At 38.0% G+C, this 18,995-nt stretch overlaps 1 protein-coding gene across 5 annotated transcripts in view; it reads right to left on the bottom strand.

The window, feature by feature from the left end:
- Window positions 1-822: 822 nt before the first annotated feature.
- ZNF521 (zinc finger protein 521) overlaps window positions 823-18,995 on the bottom strand; it is a 326,962-nt gene continuing 308,789 nt past the window's right edge. For all 5 annotated transcript variants that reach the window (XM_058175908.1, XM_058175909.1, XM_058175904.1 and 2 more), the window contains one exon: window positions 823-1,655. In XM_058175908.1, the coding sequence (XP_058031891.1) occupies window positions 1,626-1,655 (30 nt within the window). In that variant the 3' untranslated portion in view covers window positions 823-1,625. The remainder of the gene's footprint in view (window positions 1,656-18,995) is intronic.

The following is an 18,995-nucleotide window of genomic DNA, read 5'->3' as shown; positions in this document are numbered from 1 at the left end:
CTAATATGGAAATTGGGTTGGGAATGAATGTTCATATGAGCACATTTCTGGACAAAAGAAAAACGAGAAGGCCCTAGTGGTACAGCCTCCCTTTGCTCCTACTTGGGACCAACAGGTTAATTCAGTTCTCAACAACCTTTCTCTGTTAAAGCCGAACGATCTCCTAGAGGAAATAACAGGCTGGGCTGTTTACTGAAGCACTTTTTCTGGTCATGTCCTCTACTGCCATCTCTGTCAGCATTGAGGACAAGGGACTTGCAAGCAGAGAAACCTATGTCAGTGCTGTGGCTGGAATTTAACAAGGTTACCACCTGTAGATGAAAAGACAAGGGATCCCTTCCATAAGCACATATCATTCTAATAGTGTTTGAGAGACTTAAATATTTTTAAATGCAGAGATTTAGAAAAAGGATAGGCGAAAGGGTGAGATTCTGAACACATTTAGTGGTAGTAAACTCAACAGACTTTCTATTTAAGAGAAATACACTTGACATTGTACTATAAAACCAAATGCAGGCAGATAAGACTTGATTTAAAACCTGATAGTGTGCACATCATTGAGGGGCTGAATGCTTGCAAGCCAGATACTCACTCACTAATTCTACAGTAAGTCCTTGTATTTCTCAAAAAGAAAAAAAAAAGGGTTGTTACACAGAGTAAAAGATTATAGAGTTAACATATAGCTAAAATAATAAGGTATCAATTGAAGTACATCAATTAGAATACATTTATCATGCATGTGTGATACGTGACGATGATGATGAAAGTTATGAGACACAATTCATTTGCAAAGAGGAACTTTTTTCAATAAATAAAATAATCGGGGACGAAAGAAAAGATACATATTATGTAATGGTAAACTGAATTTATTTCTTCTTGGAAAACCATTCCAGTAATCTCCAGGTTCAGACTGCAGAGTAAACATTAATAACAGTAACATACAGGTTAGTTCAACTGATTCAAAAATTTGGCCATGTGACATCATTAAGGAAAAGTCTTGAACACTCAAAAGCTTCAAATGGTATCCAGGAAAAAAAGTTTCTTTGACAATCTACATAACAACTATTGCATATATGGTAATGCTATCTGTCATATCGCAAGGCTTACAAATATATACAGGCCATATTCAGCTGGGGTCCTGCTTGGAGAGTCTTCTTCTTGCTCGTCTTCTTCGGCACTAAAATATTCTTGAATTCATCCATTTGAATACCAAAAGACAGAGATTGTTGACATAAACTTCAACAAAAGGAAGGCCAAAAGATTTGTACTGTATCACCGCTTTTTTGTTTTTCCTTAAGCCATATTTCCCTTTTATATGTTGTTGGTATTATAATTATTCTCTTAGTCCTGCTTGAATAAGGCCCAAGTCCACTTGTCTTTATAAGACCATTTTAGTATCAGACAACATAATACATGTGCAACACTTTATATACAGGAAGTCTCTCCGGTGCTCAAAAGTTCAAACACATGAACATCCAACAGTTTCCATAATACAGGTTTTATGGTACAATACAATGTTTCTGAATAATATATATTAACAATGAGAGTCTCGTGCAAAGAGTAAAACATGTTCCCTTTTTTTTTTGTCCTGCAAAGATTCCTCTTCTGAAGAACTGGGCCTTGCACTAACTGCTATGTTGGGTCATCGTATGATTCTGTGGAGAAAGAAGAAGGAAAGTAAAAGCAAAAGCAATCACTATGATGAAATATACCAGCAATGCTACAGAAAGATCGCACAATATAAGATAGTAAAAACCATGTTAAATGGTATGTATTGTGCAAAATACCAAGCAAGATTTATAAAAAATGTATCTATCTATCTGCACTCTAGGCCTATGCTTGGCTAAATACCCATATATAAATTTAACCTGCAATACCACATTTAACCTGTAATAAAAATATGGAATTGGCTAAATTGTACATTAGAGCAGGGGTCTCCAACTATGGTCCCTTTAAGACTTGTGGACTTCAACTCCCAGAGTCCCTCAGCCAGCAAAGCAAAGCTGGCTGAGGAACTCTGGGAGTTGAAGTCCACAAGTCTTAAAGGGACCATGGTTGGAGACCCCTGCATTAGAAAGTATAAGCAGATCTTGCTTATATGGTGCTGAAGGTATAGCCTCCAGCTTTTCTAACACCGGACTATCACTGATCTATTGTAAAAGACTGGCTGATGATAAATTTCAATATAATTTCAGAATACAGCTTGTCATGCATGTGAAACATTATATAGTAGATAGGAATATTCTCAGAAAGATGGATGAAAGTCCAGTAAGAGTTTCAAAGAAGAGCAAAATTGATTGTGGCCCTACGGACAAATGAACTCTTCAATATAGCTAATGTTTTAATCCATGTATGCTGTCCAGAGTCACTGTCATGGATTGGGTAGCTGTATAAACCATGGAAATAAAGAAATAAATAACTATATTTCTAAAAGCAGCCAATAAACCATGACTGCATTCCTAGGTTCATTTAATAGGAATTATATCCCATCATGGCAGAAAATTCTAAGCAAATACTAAACCTCATAATGTACTAGGCAATACAAGGCTTCTGGCTATGAGAAATAATATTCAATAGTTAAAAATGAAATATGCCATCATTTATTTGATTTCATGTATACAGTACTATTTTTTATATTAATTCATTTCAAAATTAGTGAAAAAGCAGTGATAGAATAAGGCCTTAAAAACACAGCTATTATATTTAATACATACCGATTTTAAATTCAGATAATTTAGAAATTAGAAAATCAAACCTGATCCAACTAACCTATTGAGATATAATATAGATGATGAAAAGTTAATACGCAAACTGTGTCATATAGCTTTATGGATAACATGACACATTATTGCTCTTGCAATTTGTGCAATAAAGCACAATTATATTCAAGAGGACACTCTTTCAGGTGTTTAGACTGTTGACAAGCAAATTGTGTTCCTGTGTGCAGGGGAGATCATCCATGTGATAAAACTCATATGGTGGCTTTATATGATAGATATACTGCTTGATTAGGACAGATTCCACTTCTATATAATCATATTTATTTAAATACTGAAATATCCCAGGTTTGATACATAAGATCAAGCTAGAACTTTAAAATATGCATATTTCAATGTGCCTGGAATCATATTAGAAGATGCACTTCAAAAGCATGTATCATCAGTTTAACGCTTCTGCTTCATTGTAATATCCAGATTGCTGCGTACCAAGTGCCAAATTAGAGATGAATCCTCTTCAGATATGGGTTTAAAAGACAAATAAGGAGCATGACTGAAGTGAATGCCTCAACTGCAGTGCCATGTAAATAATATGTTCCACTCCTGTTTGACTGGAGTGGCATATGTCAAGCGTGTCAAACTGCCAGCCCATGGGCAGGATGCATAACATGCAGGCCACGCCCACCCCAATACTGTGAGTGGGGAACACATCGCAAAACATCAAATGACGGCAACGTGACGCCGCAAGTTTGACACCTGTGGCATATGTCATACGCATGAAAAAATATGTGTCTGTAGGAGTCTTCATGTATGGGTAATCCTGATTTACCAACAGTAATTGGGACTAGGAACTCTTTTGCAAAGCAATGTGGTCATGAGGTGTGATCTAACTGCACTGACTCCCAGTGGTAGTTCTGGCAATTTCTATTGAAGTTGTTAGATGAATTCTGCACAGTCACAGCATCCCAAGGTCACGTGATCACCATTTGCAACCTTCTGCTGGTTTCCCGATGAACTCTGTTTGTTGGAAGCAGCAGTAAAAGTCCCAAATAGCGATTATATAAGCTCAGGATGCAGCAACATCATAATTGTGATCCAGTTGTCAAATTATAATCAAATGACTGTTAGGGATGTGTGAGTGAGTATGTGTACGTATCAGTTGTGGGATTCAGCCGGTTCTGTCCGAATTGTGCGAACCGGTAGTGGCAACTGCGGAAGGCTCCGCCCACCTGCCTGCATGTAATGCATGACTACTGCACACGAGCAGAAGGCCCTGCGTATGCACAGAGATTTTACATGTGCTCACATTTATGAACCAGTAGGGAAGGTAAATGAATCCCACCTCTGGTATGTATCTATATGGATGACATCAAAACTGTAGATACTTTTTATGGTTCTATTTTCCAATTGTTTGTTAAAGCAGCCAAATTCTAGTCATATCTGATGGGGGTGGGGGTAAACAAATGAGCAAGGAAAAGAAAGTATTTGATGCATTGTTTTTTTAGAGTGGGAAGGAGTACAAAAAATATGAAACTTGTCCATATTTTAAGCTGATCATTATTTTTACAATGGTTTAAAGCCAGAGGGTGTTCTTATTCATTGCCTGACCCAAACCAAACAGGGCTCCCTTTTTAGATGTGATCAGGTCATAGGAGCACTGAAGGACTATACAACAACCTATCAATTTGCTTAGTGGTAATTGCAGCGATTGTTAAACAAATTCTATTTTTCATTCTCTTCAAACTGAATGAATATAATGTGGGACATTTCCCAATCAGACTGATAGCAGGTTCTGTACTTCCTGCTTAATGTATTGATGTCGGTAATTTGCATTCTCAACATTAAAAAAAAATCTGATGTAGTTCTAGTTAACTAGGAACAAGCAGCAACAGAACACAGATGGGTACGAATTTAAACCCAGTATCTTCATTTGCACAGTATTCTCTTTTCAAGGAATGAAAATTCTGATGTATATCCAGGTGCAACCCCCTACTCTCTCATGACTCAATTAAAGTACATGTTGGGTTGTTTCAGCAAGAGGGAATGGAAAGAAAATGGAACCTTCAAACAACAGTAGAATGGATCAGTTTAACACTCTTTCCGGGGCAATTAAATGAATTTCAGCAAAGGAACAGCTTAAACAACTACATACCTTTCCAGATTCTTTTTACCTGAAACATCTATCTATAAATCTGCTGTACTGTCTAAATAAAAGAACACGAGTTTTACCGCTGCAAGAGCATTGCTAAAACTTAATTATCCCAATGGACAATATCTGTTCTTCAGAAAGTCTGTAGCTGCTATCTAAAGCTCTACCCGAGGCTCAACTTCCAGCACAGAACAACACTGCACACACGAGGATCTTTTCTTCTATCATAATCAACAATAGGAGAGAACTGTAATGCTGGATCATTGCCTATGTGTTTTAATGAGTCCTCTTACCTCCATTTTTTAAAATCTTGGATTCACATGTGGCCAGTTTAAGGATTAGAAAAGCCACATAGCACTATGTGACACAATTGAAAGTAGCATTTCATGTGTGCTCAGGACTCAAACCTCAATAATTTTTTTAATTAAAGAAAAAACACACAAAGGCACTAATGTGGTAGATGCAAAATAAACTATGGAATTATTCTTCACTAAGCTCTGTTTTGGGGTCCCACAGCTGATATAGCCTATTGCACAAAAGCATTCTCAGGAGCTGAGAGATGCCCTGATTTAAATTCAAGGCAAAATGATGGAGAAAAATCACTGAGCAAGGCAAAATATAAAGATGAGTATGGATCCCGAAAATGCACAAATGAGATTAGAGCTCCTCTTGCCTGTTAAAACTCTTTAAATCTTTCCATAAATTGATCCGGATGCTTCAATGACTGTTTAAAATGAAAAACTTGGAATGGAGGCCACTGTGGGAAATGGAGGCAGCAAAGTTTAGAAGGAGTCTTTTTGCATCTGTTTGCACCTCGGATCCAAGTCACACTCAGTTCATACACCTTGGGAGCAGCGTTCTAATATTAATGATGTATATGTAAATTCTTTGCATTCTAAGGCATGAACAAGCCAGAGAGAAACACTTGATTTAGGGAGAAAAGCTTCCTGTTCATACTGGTTATAACTTTATGAGACAAAAAGGTGAAAGATTGAAGGGAAGAGATGGTAAGGAATAATCTTTAATCCCACAGAGAGCCACATTATATTCTAGGAGGGGGGACTGTCTATGGAGACCCCGTGTCTAAGAACTGAAAATTGCAACCATTAATCCCAGTTATGAACGGTCGGAGGTTTTGTTTTAAGAGTATTTCTTTTCACAAAAAAGATTGTGTTTAAAAATTTAGGGCAAAATTTTCCTCTATTATCCACACAGTAGCTCTCTGCTGTATATTGTCTTTTCATGTGCTCAGAACACCTACTTCCATGACAATGGGAATTGATGTAAGTGGAGAAGTCAGAAGACGGAGCTCCTGTTGATTGCAACACAGGAGTTTTCAGGGCACAGAGAAAACCAATAAAAGTTTCAGTGTAGCTCAGAATGTGTTTTGCCCTTTGTAGGACAAACAGTACATTTGAAACCAATGTTTTTATCATTGTTCTTCTGGAAAGTGTGCAGTGCTAGATAACTTCCTCAAATTTATCCTCTCTTTTTCTTCCTCACATATGCAAATTAAACAAATCCTTGTTTCCGTATTTCCGCCAGACTACTTCACATATGTTATATTTTCCTGTATTTCTTCTGCTGAAAGGTTTGTAGAATATGCTGAAGCTACTCATAAGTTTGAAGGGAAAAATTATAAATAATTTATACTGCAAGTTTAATATTGATTTGGGTATTGAGGGAGGTATTTTGTTTTGTCCTTCCTTTTCAGTTCTTACAGAACAATTAGAAGTCCTTAATGTACAACCATTTGTTTAGCAACAAATTGAAGTTACAGTGCACTGAAAAAAAATGTGACTTATCACAGGTCCTCACACTTATGACCATCACAGCATCCCATGGTCATGTGATTGTGATTCAGGCACTTAGTGACCAGCTTGCATTTACGATGGTTGTAGCATCCTGAGGTCATGGTGCAATCTTCCCAGCCAGCTTCTGAAAACCATGTTAATCAGGAAAACTGGATTTGCTTAATGATTACATGATTCACTTAAAAATTATAGTGGTTTGCTTAATAACCATGGTGAACTAATGTTGTAAAATGGGGTGTAACTGACTCAATTGCCTTGCTTAACAATGGAAATCCTGATTTCAATTATGGTCATAAATCAAGGACTGCCGGGACTTCCTGTGGCTCCGCTGGTCGTTGAGGACGGTCTTTTTAGTGAAAATCAGCTGTCTAGCGGCTTGGAAATCTTTCCCACAGATGAAGAGGGAAAGGTGAGCGATCGGGTGGAGGTAGAGCTCCCCCAAAAGTACCAGGAATGATCCTGGAGGCTCGAAGGGAAGAGCTCCCTTGGTAACCCGAAGAGCTCCGGATCCAGGACACCTCTGTCTTTTTTGGCAGAGCAAAACACCGCGACCACATCTGCGATCAATATTGAGTTTAAATGGATTTTTGACTTAACCAGACAGAGCAATGTCAGGAGGCAAGGTAGATGTAAGTACCAGATCTCAACCCCGTGTGTGGATTCCGTTTGAGAAGAAAGGAAATGGTGTCTGAATATAATGGGCATGAAAGTGAAAGTGAAAGAGGTGTTTATTAACACTGTTACTGTTTATAACTTTGCTTAAACTTGCTGGATTTTACATTTATATGAAGAAACTATAAAGTGAAAGCTGGAAGGATTATACAACTGATTTATTCAACTTAAATACTGTGTTTACGAAAAGATTTAACTTTGTTTTAAATTATAAAATCAAAGTAAGAGGGCTTCTGTACAAATACAGCCTGCTGTCTTCAAGGAAGTTGGAGCCCCGTTAGTTCAACTACATAAATTACAAGAGGAGCTGAAGGAATTTCTGAAGGCTCAAATTTCTGTTCGAGATAAAAAAATTAAGGAAATTGAGGAGAAAATATTGAAAATTAAAGATTCTGTTGCAGCTGAGAATAAATCAAGGACGGCCTATACTTCCTTTCATACACATACTTACACTAAAAACTTCAGTATAAACTATAGGAGTAGAGATTTGTATAATCCAATGGACCATGTAAAGAGCATCTACCACATTCCAAAAATCCTAAGTGAATTTTACTAAGATACTTTCTCAGTGAAATTTGCATAATTATATATACCATTTTTTTGGCTGTTTTATTTGTAGTCATAGCAAGTTATGCCCATTCTGTGCACAAAAACTTTGAAACTGTTGGATACATTTTACTAAAACAGTGGCTCAAGAAAATTCCTTTCCAAAGAGCAGGGCTGTTGTTCTTTTTAGTTGCCAGTTTCTGCTTCATAGATACCGTTTCATGACTTGAATTATATCCTTCAGGGGAAAAAAAAATCTTTACGGAAGAGGGAGGGAGGGAAGGGAGAGGAGGAGTTTCTAAGGAGGGAGAAATCCTACTAATTCACTACCTCATTACAGTCCCTAATGGAAAGTACAGTTGCATTCAATTTAAATGAGGCATTTTGAAGCTGAATGAAATGAATGCGATTGTTGCTCAAAAGCAGATTATAAATAAGGAAATATAAAGATTAAATGAAGATGTTATTGTTCAACAGATGGAGACAGTATCACAGCAACATCTTTTCTTCCCCCTCTCCTTAATTCAAGACAGCAAACACTAGTAATCAATCATCACTGATTAACTAATTATGCTATACTAACATTTTGTAATTTGTAGGGAATTTAAAACTAAGCTCTGCGTTAGTTTTCCTCTCCCTTTCTACAAAATGGACTACATTCCAGGACAGCCTCTGGTTGTAAAACAAATTTCTACATTACTAACCTTTAAGCGCTACTTTAAAACAAAACAAAACACCACCCCTTCCCCCTCAACCTAAAAGCAATTGGTTTCCAACAGGCTGGATAATAAGTCTTTTGACCTGCATTCTTCTCTGACCCATTAAGGTCACCTCTGAGCTTGGGCATAGAGCTGACTTAGGAAATGCCTGCAAGTCCTGCATTTCATCTCCTGCCCACTCAAAATAAAGCTTTCTTTAAATGTGTCTGCAGGGTCCCCAAAGACCGGGGAGGCATCCCTGCAGTGGGCAATGGAGGGACAGAAGCTTCTGCCTTTATTAATGAATGCAGACCATTATGAGTCTGGCTGGCTCCTCGGCTGTTCCCAGAAGCATATACTGTACGTGACTTAAAATGCTAGAATATTGACACAAAGCGAGCCAGGCAACCCTAAGGAAAATTACTCCTTGGATATAATGTAGGCTCGTAACAGCTATTAGAGTACAAAATAAAACCCTCCGGGATCAAACTGACATATACAGCATTCTACCTACTCCTCAAACATTAGAAGAATTTCTTTGTGAAGGCATTCTCAAGGACAGCATTAAACTGACTTTTGTAGCAATCTGCAACGGCTTTTTTGGCTTACAGCTTTTAGTACTAAATCTTTAGTTCAAATCAATATAAGTACTATATCCTCTACATTAATCAATACATTTGGTTCAATACACATTCTATTAAATTATACTTTCTAATCAAGAGGCTCTGCTTCTATCCCCACATAGCTCCCTCCCTCCAAACTTCTTACTTTCAATTTGTCCTCAGAGAGTGTCAGGATGCTGGGTTTTCTTGGCAGAGAGATGGGGGGCAAAGGAAAAATGGGCAAACCCAGCAAAACCTTAATTAAAACCCTAATGCCAAACAGAGAATTGCATTCCAATGTCATTATGGATTCCACAATTTCCACTGCAACAGTTTCTGTTTCTAGCTTGTTGGGAAGGGGAAAAAAAATTCAAGACCACGGAAATGGAGTTCTGTTGCATCGTTGGTGCACAAAATGACAGTGGAAAAGATTTTTGGCTAAACAAAGGAATGAAGGAGGAGTGAAGGAGCAGTCATGTTTACAGACTAGTAAAGAACAGCCACCACATTTATAAAACAAAATTTTCAAAGCCACTGCTAGCACAGTGGTTAGTCTTGCTGCAGTTATTCATGCCCTGATAAACTCCTGTCTGGATTTCTGCAATTCTTTCTTTATATATGCTTCTGTCTTTTAAAATGGCCTACAAATGCTAGTTGCTTCAGAATAGTTTTAGTTGCAGTCGTTTTTAAGGGAATAATGAGATGATAAAATTACCTAACACATGATCCTTCTGCCTGTCGTTATAATCAAAAAATCTTCTTTGAAGGGGCCCTACAAGTGAAGGGCCCTTTCACTTGTAGGGCCTTCTATTGTACAATGCTATCTTCACAAGAGATAGTCTAGTATTTATTTAATATAGCAATAGCATTTTAGGCTTATGTGGCTAAGTTGCTGAACTTGTCGATCGTAAGTTTGGCAGTTCAGTGGTTCAAATCCCTAGTGCCGCGTAATGGGATGAGCTCCCGGTGCTTGTCCCAGCTTCTGCCAACCTAGCAGTTTGAAAGCATGTAAAAAATACAAGTAGAAAAATAGGGACCACCTTTGATGGCAAGGTAACATCATTCCATGCACCTTTGGCATTTACTCATGCCGGCCACATGACCATGGAGATGTCTTCGGACAGCGCTGGCTCTTCGGCTTTGAAACGGAGATGAGCATGCCCCCTAGAGTCAGGAATGACTAGCACATATGTGCGAGGGGAACCTTTACCTTTTACCACCCTTTAGCACCTTACAGGACTCTCTGGGCAGTTCACATTGTCAGCATTATTTCCATATTGTACCAACAATCTGGCTCCTCATTTTACCGACCTTGGAAGGATGGAAGATTGAATCAACTTTGAGCCCCATCAGGATCAAACTCCAGGCTGTGAAAGAGTTTACCTGCAAATAGTGCATGTAAACCACTGTGCATGTTCTAGAATTATTGTGATTAGATATGTTACAATTTTGCATCACACTCTTACAGAGGAGCATGAAATCAACTTGGAATGATACAAAATGAATCTCAATACAAGTTTACAGCTCTTGAAATTGGACAAATATTTCTGTTGTGCCTTGTCCTCCCTCCTCTCCTCAGCCGGGCCCCTCCCGTCTCCACCCGAGCCTGTTATCAGACTCGGAGTCTGATAATGAAGATGAACGGCCTGTCATGCCTCCAGCCCCCAGCCCTGGCCCCATGCCCAGAGAGGATGTCAGGAGTGAACAGAGAAGCCCGATAAACTTCACTCCTACAGCGTGTGAGCAGGAAGCCAGCCACGTGCTGGAATTACTGACAGCAGATCCAGCTGAAGAGAATTCAGAGTGTGAGGATCTTCGCTTCTGGAAATCTGAGAGGCGATGCCAGCAGAAGGAAGGGAGGGGCAGGCCTGGATAAATGCTGAGTCATGGAGCCACACCCCACAGCCTATATAAAGGACCTGCTTTTGGCATTCCAACCTTGAGTCAAGCAAAGTCTCATCTAGTTTGCTGATATCGGACTCTATCGCTGAAGTCACAACTTGGACTCCTGCCTGCCCTGAGAAACCTCGAAGGAATTTGGCAAGCTGCAGAGGCTTCGTTGCCACATTTGATACGGACTTCCTTGACCCGGTTGTCGGAGGGGGAGGGGGACACAACAATTTCAGGCGCAGAACTACAAAGCTCAAGTCTTATGCTATACATTTCAATGAGTTAATGAAATCAGATTGAACTCCTGTGCTTATTTACTTAGAAGTAAGCTTCTCTTGATTCAGAACAGAATAATGTTGTGTGGATGAACTATAAACCACAAAATGCTACAGTACTCACTGGGCAGCATTTCCTATTTATATGCTTTTTTCTTCCATATCTGCATAAGACTCTGGATTGTAACAATTGCCTTATTCTCCGTATCAATTCAATCACTGTGGGCCTAAAAATACCCCGCCCTCACAAACAGTTTTCACCATTCTAGGCTATAATGTCAAATATTCTTTAGGCAACTTTATACTATTACCGAAAAAGGGACAAAACCTTGCAAGAATAAGAGTCAAGATGAAAACGGAACGTAGAGAATGGGGCTTGAAGTGGGTCTTTTCTTCAACTATTCAGAATAATTTCTTGCAGCAAAATTTATTATATGCCAAATTAACAATCTTTCTGATGGGAAAGAAAAGTCATTTTGGTTTACTTGGTCAAAGCTGTCTTAACCAGCAAAGAAAGTAGGATAGTCCACTGCAATCTCTCTATATCAATAGCCGCCATGGTTGTAAATATACAGAAATATTGCTGTCAATATTGATACCCTGGGCATTATTCTGAAAATGCTATAATCTGGCACAAGGGAGGAGTTCCCAGAGTGAATGGCAGCTTTCGTAATATGATGTTGCCATGCCTACCTGCCTTCTTGATTCCTCTGCAGTGGGGGAAGAGCAAAACTAAGTGGACAACAATAGCATCATGGCAGCAAAGGATTTTCTAATCCAGGGCTACCCTTGAGCTGCAAAATGTAGTTATATATGTTACAAAACTGATTTATATCTAAAGCATGGAGATGGCATACAGACTGAACAGTTTACATCTGGAAGCTACAGCTTTTAATGTTCTCTTACATTTAAAAGTCATAATGGCAGAAAAGAATCTGTCCCTAGCGTGCTTAAAATCTTCAGGGATATATTGGTGAGCAGACCAAACACAGATACATAAATACATAAATCAAAGGTTGGATGTACACATGCAGAATACTACGTAATAATTAGATTTATACTAAAGAAACTACTATCCTCTACAAGGATATACAAGTTATTTTTTATAATCAGACTTGCAATCAAGCTCTTTTGTTTTGGAAAAGAATGAAAAATATATCTTCAAGGAGGTTAATTGAGACCTTTTATTGTAATATTTTGCCACTGAAGTTGCTCAAATCCAACTATCTTTACTTTTCATGGGCAGGTTTTGAAGTGCCTGTCTTGTCCTATCACTAATATTCCAATGAAGTGGACAGCCTGCTCTCCAGAATGAACCCTACCACCTGTGTGGTCAATCTGTGTGCATCATGGGAAATTTGGGCTGCTGCTAAGGAAGATGATTGCCCACATCTGGCAAATAGTCAGTATTTCATTGCATGAAGAGGTAATGTCAGCAGTCTTGAAGGTGGCTGTTGTATATCTTCTTCTTAAGAGGCCCTCCATGGATCTAACCACACTTGACAACTATCACCCAGTCTTCAATTTGATCAGGGATCTGAATGGAATGCAACAAGGTAAAGCTGAATCTGAACAGGATGGAATTACACAATTAGTCCAACCCTGCAGGTGTTAATGAGGTGGTTAAAACCTTGCTCTTTCCCTTGGTCTTGGGGGGGTCAGGTTGCGCTAAGCCCCAGGCCCACTTTCTATAAAATACTTTGATTCTGATCACCATTTTATTTAGACTCTTTTAATGATACTTATTGTTTAATATTAATAGTTTTTCTTTTCTTTGTGGTTCAAAACATGTGTGCGTATAGAGAGGTGGGGAGGGAAGGGGAGAAGATAATTAAGATGATGAGGTGGAACTAGCAGCAGGCCACCTAGCCTATATACAGTACCTGGGTCATCTGGGAACCAAGTGCTACCAAAGGGTAAGAACAGTTCTGAAGATCCAGTTCAATAAGAAGAACAAGATCCATGCTGTCAATATGTATCAGATACCCTGCTGATACAGTGAACTGGCCAAAGGAGGACATGGAGGCTGCCAATGTAAAGAACTAGAAGCTCTTCACAATGTACAAAGGTTTCCAACCCAAGTCAAACACCCTGAATAGAATAGAATAATAGAGTTGGAGGGGACCTTGGAGACCTTCTAGTCCAACCCACTCCTCAGGTAGGAAACCCTATACCATTTCAGACAAATGGTTGTCCAATCTCTTCTTAAAAACTTCCAGTGTTGGACCAGTCACAACTAAGTAGTTCCACTTATTAATTGTTCTGTCAGGAAATTTCTTCTGAGTTCTAGGTTTCTTCTCTCCTTGATTAGTTTCCATCCATTGATTCTTGTCCTGCCCTCAGGTGCTTTGGATAATAGTTTGACTCCCTTTTCTTTGTGGCAGACCCTGAGATATTGGAACACTGCTATCATGTTACTCCTAGTCCTTCTTTTCATTAAACTAGAGATAACCAATTCCAGCAACCATTCTTTATATGTTTTAGCTTCCAGTCCTCTAATCATCTTTGTTGCTCTTCTCTGCACTCTTTCTACAGCCTCAACATTTTTTTAACACTGTGGTGACCAAACTGGATGCAGTATTCCAAGTGTGGCCTTACTAAGGCATTATAAAGTGTATTAACACTTCATGTGATCAAAGATTGCATTCCAGCTGGAAAAAAAACGGTAGGGCCTGAGTGTCAAAATCACTCTCCTGGATGAAAACCCAAAGCATCCAGGACTACATAAATTATATGGCACCCAAAGATAAGCAGCTGAGAGAATGCCTGAGGCAGCAGCAGACATGGGAGGAAGAACAAATAGAGGAAGTGCCATTGCAAGATAAGAACTGCACAAGAAATACCATTGACTGATAGTTCAGATGACTGACACTGAGAACGCTCACTCATGGCTGGACTAAAGGATAGTTTTGAGGCCTTGATCATAGCAGCATCAGAAGTAGGGGTTACCATACTAGACAGGAACTGAAGTGAAGACTGTACAAAGAGGCCTCAGAGATAGTCCTACACATAGTAGCAGGATGTAAGATGTGGGCAGGAGTAGCATAATCAAGTGGTTGGCACTGCTGTACAATGGAAGAAAAATTCCAGAAGTCATGAAGAATAGGAAGCCTAAAATCTTGTGATACTACCAGATCCAGATGGACAGCAGGTTCTGGTCAATAAACCAGACATCATGGTAGTAGACAAGTGATAGATATAGTGGTGCCAAGTAACAGCAACATCAGGAAGGAGGTGTATGGAACAAGATAGGATGAAGAAAAGAAAACCGAAGTGATCCCAGTGGCAGTAGAAGCACTTTGGTTTGAGATTCCTAAACTGGGAGAGTGGCTCCACTAGATCCCAAGAACAAAAACAGAGCTCTCTGTCAAGAAGATTGCAGTTCTAAGAACAGTAAAACACTGTGCAGAACCATCAAACTCCCAGGCCTCTGGTATAGATTAAAAAAGACACTTATCACCCATAAAGATGAGAAAGGATTTCTTAATGTTAGTGTGCTAGTTCAAATAATACCCTAACTCTATCCCATGGATGTATCTTATTAACAGAGTACAACTGAAACAGTCACATCTATATGGCAAGCCTATGGTGCTATGTTTCAAGGAGAATATTATGCTGCAGTTATTAAAAGTTCACTGGCACCATGGTTTGTCACCAAGAAAGAACAGAAGTTTCCTTCCAGTTCCAGTTCAAACTCATTTTCCAATTCACCTGATACTTTGGAACAGTACTTTTATAAACTTGATGAAATAAAGTCTTGATAAATTCAAGGGATGAGAAATTAGTATGTCAGTCAGTCCTTTCCCTCAATTTTTTCCTGTATGCTTGCTGTTCTGCTAGGTGCAAAATGCCTGCATTTTTCCTAACAAGTTGAGAAGATTTGAAAGAGATTGTTTCTCTGTTGCAACTTCAGTACAGAGAACGATATGGGCTTTGATAGACAAGACAATCTAATCAAATATTGAAGGATTAAGTCAGTGCATTATGGACAGATGTGTGCATGTGCCAGTTGTTGCCATGCTTTCATTTTTTCCCCTTGTAATGTTTAATTTATCATGCCTGAGCTTTTTAAACAAGAACATCTGTAAACAAGTTTAAGTACAACCTCTCTCATTTTACATCTGTATGCTTTGCTCTTTCTCAATGCCTTAAATATAGGTATCTTCATAAGAAATACATCTGTAACAGTAAGAAAATGATAAACCAGAAAATCTGATAGGCTGTATAGTGTTTATAATTTACATAAATAAGCATTCGCTACTTGTATAAGTGTGAGCACAGGATTGAAAAAATCAGTGGCAAGACACATTTTTCTTTATAGGTCAAAGCCAATTAAATAAACTACAGCTAAATATTTAACAGCTCTGTTTAGTAATTAGTGGCAAATAATAGGAGCTTAAATTGATAATCACACAGGGTTTTTAAAACTAAGCCAACTATAATGTCACATCCATTTAACAAGCATTGTATTTCTGTATGTAGTATCACAAGGTATATTTAAGGAATTTGCCTCTAAACGTACCAATGTAGTCATTGCTATCCAAGGCAGTATCATATTTAATTATTTTGCTGTGGGATAGAGCAATGAAGTGTGTGAATATCAGAACCTGCATAATTTAAGATTTCAGAAGGTCACCTAGATTGTAATCCTTTAGCCATTGACTTGGCAAGTAAAGAATGGGTGATAATTAAAATGAAGATAAATCACTAATCTGTGACATTATGATTAAAACCAACAGAGGACCTCCTTTAAAATAATCTGGTTCAAAATATAAGTCAGACATATATATTTATGTAACCCAAGGGAATAACTTCTGTAATATAAAAAATATATCTCACGCTATTCCACTTCTTACAAAAACGGTATGTATATGGTGGATTTACTTCTTTTGCTGAAGAATTTACTTCTTTTGCTTTTACTACTGTTGAGATAACGTGACAGAATAAGCTTCTGAGTCACTCTATTTGAACTGTCTGAAAATAAAAATACCTCAAAAAAGGGGTCTGGATTAGATACTTTGCAAACTTCTTTCCTTGACAAAGACCATCATTTCTATGCATACTTAACCACTCTTGAATGAAAAGATGAGATAAAATGAAAACTATTGATGAAGAAAGTTACTAATTATTAGTTATTATTCTGCAAAATACATGATCTGCAAATAAAAGAAAATATATGGTTATTTGAACCATAATACTGCAGAAAGAAGATATGAAATTCTGTTCTTTATTTTCACACCAGTAAAGAGTATGTTTAATCATTTGAACCTAGGTCTATGTCTGTTTGCTGATGATATATATTAATTCTTCTATATAGCTGAAACCTATATGTTTTAAAAAAATTCTGATTTGATAAAACATTATATTCATAATATAATGAAAGCATCTTATTTCCATGATTGCAGATAGCATGATTAAAATTAGCCTCTTATTATTACTATTAGCACATATTCTCTAGTGCAGGGGTCCCCAAAACCAAGTCTATGGACCGGCACTGGTCTGCGGCTTGTCAGAAACTGGTCTGCACAAACAAGCAAAGCCACATCCACAGGATGCAGGCAGCATATGAAAGCACACCACCTCCAGTCCACGGAAAAACCTATCTCCATGGGAACCGGTCCCTGGTGCCCAAAAGGTTGGAGTATGTTTCCCCAAAGGTACTTATGGCATCCTTCCTTCTTGTATTCTTCAGAGAAGTGAAAATATTTTTATTCCATTGTGTTTTCAGCCTTGATTGATTATGGGCACTTCAACTTCATAGGTATATGTTTTAATCCATTGTTTTTTGGGTTGTTGTTTTTTTTACATACTTTCCTGCTACCAAGTGTCATGTAGAGTAGTCTACAAATGAAGAAAAACCGTGAAGGGCTTCATAATGCCTGGCATATTAGGCACAATGCTGTATATATTCTCTATAGCATTGTTTCTAGAGTTCCTGGAGGTTCCTTCTCTTTATTTTCTTCTCCATATTTTTGATATTTATGAGCTCTCTGCTGTCACCATTCTCCCAACCATGCCCTTCCTATGACATCGCCTGTAATTCTCAGTGAGAACTAATGGCTCAGTTGAAGTGCCTCTTTCACCTTATTCAGACTTTGGACTGTTTGTGCTACAACCTGACTATGTAGCCACATCCAGTGGGAATCGTTGCCTATTGCCTAGCTTTTCTTTTCCTCCCATCAATCTGACAGGATTTCTGATATTTCTGCATGTTTCAGGAGCAGGAGAGCTAAGGAGGAACAGAAATGAGGGAGCTACTGCAGATAAGGTCTTCCTTGATTTTTTTTTTTAAACACACAGCCTGATCTTTGAATGGGACAGTTACAAATAATTAGACGGATTGCAAGAAAGCCTCCTTTCAGACACCCCAAACAGATAGATTTCCTAACTCCGGAGAACATATTGACCTACAATTGCAAAATTCTGACTCACATGATTATCTTTGGGTTCAAAGAAATTTATATTAGGCATTGAAAATAGTTAATTTATTAATGAATATAAATTCATGAAAAACTTATGATCAAGACATCAAGGTGGCCCCTTTTAAGACCTGCTTTCTCACTCTCCTCAAATATAAACGCAGAGAGGAAAAAATAGCAGATATCTGCTGTGATATTTTTTATCCAGTAACATTTTACGTCTTTATTGCAATTTTGATGGTAAACCTGTAGTATTGTCATTCTTGGATATTTTGCATTAGGTGTAATCACTTACACTTGTGCAAAGGAGAAGTAAGTGTTACCAGAGCAATATACTGGAATTTTATAGTTATTACAGTATGAATATGGCTGGTAATGGTAAACATAGGAACAGTTTGTTCCTGAATTTGTAGTAAAAACTATTATCACATGTTCCTCCTCAAGCAACTGTAAGTATCTTTTATTTTCTTGAGGTATTTAATCTTCTAAAAGTAATTGATACATCTGGTGATTAAAAGTCCATGATCGTTATGGCCCTCTGCCATAACATTGGAATTCACAGTATGTAGAGACTTTATCCGTTCAATCCACTGAAGCATTATAGTGTTATCCATTTTATAGAACAGAAAGGAGAGAAATTCTCTTACATAACTGACTGCTCACCTGACATTAAATGAATGGACTCTTCAGAAGTTAATCTACGCTGGCCAGAAAGAGATGGACTTTTCTCAGTTTTGAAATATAGCACTTTTAACCATGGGCTATTGGTACCATATACTTGTCAACTCCTCAGCACACCAACAAAAAAGGTAGATTTTTTTTGGAAAGACTAGACTCTTCAAATAATGAAAACTGCAAAATGAGGAAAACTGAATGAAGAAAACAAGAGAAATTGTGGAAACGAAATAAAAAACACCTTGTGCTTAGAAAACTATTGCATGAATAATAAGAAAAATAAGGTAAGTCCAATAGTATTTTATAATATTTAATCAAAGGTTGCATATGGATAACACCCTACTATGATTTATGAATACCTCATCTCATGAGCCTACAAAGGTTATCAATTGTTGCTGCAGTGGCAATTTTAAGGGTTGCATGTCCCTGCTAAAAACAATCCCTGAAAAACTCTTGGATTGAATCCTGGAAAACTCTAGCAGTGTCAGGTAAACAATTTAAGGAGGAAATATAAATGACCAACCTATGCCCTAATAAT

The sequence above is a fragment of the Ahaetulla prasina genome, chromosome 3, assembly GCF_028640845.1.
Source record: "Ahaetulla prasina isolate Xishuangbanna chromosome 3, ASM2864084v1, whole genome shotgun sequence".
NCBI classification, from domain to species: domain Eukaryota; kingdom Metazoa; phylum Chordata; class Lepidosauria; order Squamata; family Colubridae; genus Ahaetulla; species Ahaetulla prasina.
This window is presented reverse-complemented; position numbering and strand designations above follow the sequence as displayed.